Genomic DNA, 6,289 nt, shown 5'->3' on the forward strand with positions numbered 1-6,289 from the left:
TTCAATCAGTCATTCAGCCACGTAATGTTTAGTGAATGATAATTTCTTATTATTTCTCAGACAATTAGTGGCAATAAAACTTAATGACGAAGCTATAAATATTCAGTCCAACTAACGTTTCAGTTTTTTTTCTTAATTCAATAATGAGAAAACAATGGAAGGCCAAAAGCCAGATTAGCCAGTGAGGACAAGAGCTAACGGATGGCTAACGTCAGAAGCCAACGTTTACCTATTCATAGCTTCGCATAAAATCATTCTAATAATATAATTGTTGGACCATGTGGATATCGACATCAATTTTTATTGTACTGATATTTTAAAAAATGTAGCATTTTGTAAATACCAGTACAATGAAATTATGTGTTTTGTGTGCATAATGACACAATTAACACAGATGTCAGCTACGATCCTGTCAGCACCTGTATCTGAAGTAGGCGCAGCAATTAATAGGCTAGCCAATGGGAACTCGTGCGATGCTGACGGATTATCAGCTGAGCATTTAAAGCACGTGGGACCTCGGCTTACTGTTTTGTTGTCACTTTTGTTCTCGGCCCCCTAGGGAGAGTCATGTTTCTTCTTCTCTTCTTCAGGTCATTCTTATCCCGATAATCAAGAAACAAAACCTCAACCCCTCTCTTAAGAATAACTACCACCCCATTGCTATTTCTAGCCCAATTTTCAAGTTACTCGAATCGCTTCTTCTCACCCGACTGGAGAAGCACCTGGATTCTCCAGCGAATCAATGTGGCTTTAAAAAGCATCATGGTACAGACATGTGTATTTTCGCTCTTAATGAGATTATTTCATACTTAAAAAGCCGAGGTTCGCCTGTTTTCGTTTGTTTTCTTGATGCCGCTAAGGCTTTTGACAAGGGTAATCACTATGTATTGTTCCAGAAATCGTTGGACAAAAACGTACCTGTATACTTAGTGCGTATCATTGTATATTGGTTTAAGATGATAGTCCTCACTCTGCGCTGGGGGACTGCCGTCTCAGATAGCTTTAACATCGGCAATGGCGTCCCCCAGGGAAGTCTTTTGTCCCCGTTATTGTTTAATACGTATGTTGCAGACCTTACCGGGAAGCTAAACTCTGCCAATGTTGGCTGCTTCCTCGGTAGGGTCTGCGTAAATCATTTATTATATGCGGACGACATCTGCTTGATTTGCCCCTCTGTAAAGGCCCTGCAGAAATTGATTAATGTCATTTATTTTAACGATATGACATTTTGCGACAAAAAAACTAGTTGACATGTATTTCCCCTGCAAGCGCGTTCGCTTGCAATGAATGCCACCTTCAGTTACGCTCAACAGCAGAACTTTGCCCTATGTCCAATCAATTTCATATCTCGGCTTCCACATTACTTCCGATCTTTCTGACGACGATTCCATCCGCAAACAAACTCGCTATCTGTACACCAAAGCCAACACCCTATCCCGGACATTCGGCAACTATTCTGCTGAGGCAAAACGACTTTTTTTATGTCTCATTGTTGCCCCCTGTATTGTGTACAAGTTTGGTCTAATCTCAGCGCCGCCGCGCTGCAGAAAGTGAGAGTTGCTTTCCATGACGCTCTTAAGATCATTACGTTACAGCCTAGATCCAGTAGCAACAGCTACCTCTTCGCACAGATGCGCGTGGACACGTTCGACGCCAGGAGGCGTAAGCTAACGCAATCATTTGCGGCTCGCCTCCTGGCGTCTGAGAACGACATTATCAGAGTTCTATCTGATTTCGATGTCATTGCTACAAGTATGTTCTGAAAGACCTACGGTCAAGTACACAGACCAGTGCATGAGTGTAAATTCTTCCTGTCTTTTGATAAAATTTTGATGTATTGGATTGTTGTTCTTTTTAAATGTATTGTCTAATTGTCTGTTTTTATGGGCCTTGGTGCCTGACAATAAACTATTGAAATGAATAATGATAGAATATACAAACGTACGTTCGCACATCTGTATATCTACTGATAGGCATTTGCTAGTAGAAAATTATTTTTGTTAAATAGGCAAAAACAATTATTTTCTTATTGTTACTGACAATTAGTAGATGACATATCATTCTCTGTCTTTGCTAATGTAAGTGTAGAAGCGGACCGTAAATATCATGTACGAAATTCACAACAAGTTCCATGTCATTATTGTTTATTATCACATAGCCTGGCGCCGCGGACCAATCAGAAGGCCCCGTTCCACGTTGGTTATGACGCCGTAATACTTAGATTCCCGCCAGCCCGGCGTGTATCGCCATTCTGATTGGTAAGAATGAATCGACACCGGCACCAGCACTCAAAAACGACCGAGTCGCGGACTCGGTCGCTTCATTCGGTGGTTATAGGAACCGCCATGAATTATGGGACCGTATACACCTCAGGGTGGGTCATTAACCCTATAATCGCATGTCGAATAAGGCAGAAAAACATATTTTTTTGTACATAGTTTTTCAACATTCCGTTCTTTTGACGTTAGGATCGTCAGTCTGTAACACATTGTTGACAAAGACATGAAACATAGGTCTACGCTTATTTGTGTAAATCAGTAAAAAAATCCTGGTACTAATCATCTACCTCTTAACAAAAGAAGTAAACTTTTTCTGAAAAGATTTCTTCAAAAGTACCCGTCGTTACATAATGAATCGTATATTTCATCTGTTGTCATTTCCTTTTCTAGGCCTACAAGTACAAGACAGTGTAAGATAAAGCACACAATGTGTAGTTTCATCTACTGGAATATTCTGGCGCTTGGTTTGATATCATTCAAAGAGCATTGCATGATAAAACAACAGGGTAGTAACCCCCAATGTGTGCTACTCCAATTAGACTTTGAAAGAAAGCAAAGCTGTTACAAGTACAGTTTTCAAAATAATGTATAGAAGGCTTACAGATTGCGTCAGAAATATATACATTATGGGATTACAATATTCGCTTTGCGCGAATAGTTTTATCTTACAGTCAGACTTTTTCAGGTGACGGCATTTTCCTCAATCATCAAAACACTCATAAGTCGAAAATTTACTGAATTACCTGCTAGCTTCCACACACCGCATAATCTATAGAAACTAACAACATTGTATGCAAATAAAATATTCCATATTGGTGGCACTTTTACAACTATCCAACATGTTTCACTTCTGCAACTATAGTCATGGCTACCTCCCTAGTGTCTCTACTACAAGTATAATTATCAGGCTACAACACAACATGTTTGCCCATTTTGGTCTGTCTGACCATTCCCGAAGAAAAGTATTTTTTTCTTGAATCAGGTGAGAACTAATGAGCGCGCTGATGTCATCCATAAAATTCACTTGCTGTGGACTTATAGTCTTATGCCAGGACATCTTGACACTAATTTCACTGTGCCAAATATTTCATCTCCCCTCAATTTAACATAATAGGCTGTTGTCCTAATCGTATCGAAATTGCAAAGAATTAGGCACTGGTCATCATGTCTAATTACTTTGCTTTGGCAACCTACTCTGGACTACGGGCTGGTATTGCTAAATTTGCGTGTACAAATTATGAACAATCAAATCTTATGGCATACCCTGCGTTAGGGTTCATGTCTCGACTCATACCGCCACTGCCATCCAGACAGCTTTCATATGCTGAGGTCATGCCTATATCTCCTGTACCAGTCCCATGGTAAACCCCAAAGCGATGACCAGTTGCAGTCTCGTCAGCTAGAAACCCGAATTTGCTGCTATCAGTATTTGTCGGCCAGTCCCCAGGATCGATAAGATTCCCACCCAAAATTTGCAAGTACTGTTGCGTGGTTTGAAAAAAATCAACAGGATCCTGAGCAGTGCAACTTGTTGCACCTGATCCAGATGTTACACTTAGCTCAACAAGAGTGTAATCTATGTCAGCTGTTTGGTCAGAAACTAGGTTGTCCGAGCTACCCGTGGTATATACCCTACCACTACATTTATACTCAATACAAACTGCCTTGATATTGGGACTATCTGGGTCGTTTGGAAGAGCAACGTCCTCCCTGATGCCATAGACCTCTCCGTGATTGCTCGGCTGAGCCGTTTTATGAGTTCCCACCTTGCTGAGAGACCTCACCGTCGCTCCTTCTAGGTCGGTCCCTGTAAGTTGCACTTTTATGTAGCATACTTTTTTATTGTGGCTTTCATCTGGGTTCCAACATAAGTACTCCGGACTGTCTCTACAGGCATCTACGCTTATGGCGTTATATTCATACAAGCCAGCATTTGTGTAAAACTTAAAATGGTTATCATCGAACGGACTGTTTTGACACTGTGAACTAGTCCTATATACAGGCCCGTTGCTTCCAATGTTTGGTACGTTAATCTCGAACGATTTACCATCAGGACTAGTCTCATAGTTAGGAATCTCAAATCCTAATTCATCCCTTGCGACATTGAACAGTTTGCCATCTTTCTCGGCTTTCACGTAGAAGTTTACTTCACGTTGGCATCGGGTCATAATGCACACGCCTTTAGATGATGCCGTTACCTTTGTATCGAATCTGCCGAAAGAAGGTGAACTCGGCCGCTGTGTGATCAGTGTAACTGACACGCCAACCGCCTGTTCACTTTCAGTGTAATTCCTGCTATTGTATGTTCGGATTTTAACGTAACAAGTTTTACTCGAGTCTCCAATTTTGTCAAAATTGATATGCGCCCTGGTAATGGTAATTGATGCGAACACAAGCTGTTCGCCACTGCGTGTCCTTCTTTTACTTGGATCGATGACTAAGTCACTTTCAAACTGCCACTGGCCTGTTTCTGGATTCAGTGACCAGATCTTAACGTCTGATGTAAGAGATCTTGTTGTAAGGCCTAGCTGGTCGGGATCGATAGAGATGTTTACACGACCACCAACGTTTAGTTCGTCGCCATTTGAATCTGCAAACGTCAAAGACATCATGCCGAATGTTTCTAGATTTTGTTCCTCTCCCTCGTCATCAACACAAGATAGCTCACTCGGGGCAGATTCTGCTTCGTCTGCATTTCTTGGGTCTACAAAATCTACACCTGCTTTAACCACTCCAGTAAATTCCTGACCATCCGCCGTATAGAAAGAATTAGGGGGTATTTCTAGCTCTGCAATTGGGTCTGCGTTTGGAACATTTCCCAGGGGTATTGTCTTTTCTTGGTCTGATTGAATTTCCACAGGGGGGCTACTCTGACGTAGTCTTATCTTATGGAAGGTTGACATGCCCTCTTCGAATGGAAGTACTTTGGTTGTGGTAACAAATTGGTGATACCTATCTTTGACGGTTATAGCTACTCTCTGCGTTCCTGGCGGAACTTCGAAAGTAAATGTACCGGTAAACGATGTCCTACCGACTATCTCGTTGTTGATGAGAATGTCAGAGTTGATCACCGGAACCTCATTTCTCCCTCCAACTACTATCCCACTGATTACCGTAGCCGGATCAACGCAAGCAGAACATACGCAGCTCGTTATTATTTCAACTGGCAGGGTGTAACCATTACACTGTACTACCCTAGCTTCCTTACCACCAGCTGCACAGCAGTTATTAACATCATCAACACACAGATCAACTGATCCTCCACGCTGACACTTAGTTCTGTTACACTTGCCAACATTATAGAGCCTTGTGTTCTCTGGCTGCTGCACACAGTCTCTCGGAAGCTGGATGTAATGAGGTACTGGAGCATCGCACTGCTGTGAGGCGTCCCCTGGAAGAAAATAAATTAAAACTTATAATCTTTCGGGACCAGACATTGTATTTCAAGGCACGGCAGTTGCTGGAACTCTGTTAGACTTCGGTACAAAGATTTGTAGTTTAAAACAAATGTCCAGGATTAAGATAGTATCATGTACCGTAAATACTAAGCATTGCTGTCGTTGAGTACACAGCACCGGCATCGCTGTTGGCCCTACATCTGTACTCTCCGGCATCAGAGGTTGTTAGGTGATGAAGGATGAGGGTAGCGTTGTCTGCAACGGTCTTGGGCAAGACGTCTCCGTTCCTAAACCTGTAGTATACATGAATTTTATTACCATTACTATGGGGTGGGTCACTGCTCTATCTTACTGGCTGCTCAAGTTGTTGTAGGTTCTTTAACGTCCTACACACACACACACAAACACACACACACACACACACACACACACACACACACACACACACACAAATGCACTCACACACACAGACGAACACATACAGACACACACAGACAGACGCACACGCACGTATACACACAGACGCACAAACAAACACGTACAGACGCACACACATACACACAGACATGCACACACACACACACACATACACACACACGCACACACACACAG

General features: G+C 42.2%; 1 protein-coding gene across 1 annotated transcript in view; it reads right to left on the reverse strand.

The window, feature by feature from the left end:
• Positions 1 to 2,442: 2,442 nt before the first annotated feature.
• LOC118425313 (cartilage intermediate layer protein 1-like) overlaps positions 2,443 to 6,289 on the reverse strand; it is a 20,781-nt gene continuing 16,934 nt past the window's right edge. The window contains exons 7-10 of the mRNA XM_035834120.1: positions 5,876 to 5,970; positions 4,687 to 5,670; positions 3,941 to 4,086; positions 2,443 to 2,478 (exon numbers count right to left, since the gene is read on the reverse strand). Of these exons, the coding sequence (XP_035690013.1) occupies positions 2,443 to 2,478; positions 3,941 to 4,086; positions 4,687 to 5,670; positions 5,876 to 5,970 (1,261 nt within the window). The remainder of the gene's footprint in view (positions 2,479 to 3,940; positions 4,087 to 4,686; positions 5,671 to 5,875; positions 5,971 to 6,289) is intronic.

The sequence above is a fragment of the Branchiostoma floridae genome, chromosome 11, assembly GCF_000003815.2.
Source record: "Branchiostoma floridae strain S238N-H82 chromosome 11, Bfl_VNyyK, whole genome shotgun sequence".
Classification (NCBI taxonomy): Eukaryota; Metazoa; Chordata; class Leptocardii; order Amphioxiformes; family Branchiostomatidae; genus Branchiostoma; species Branchiostoma floridae.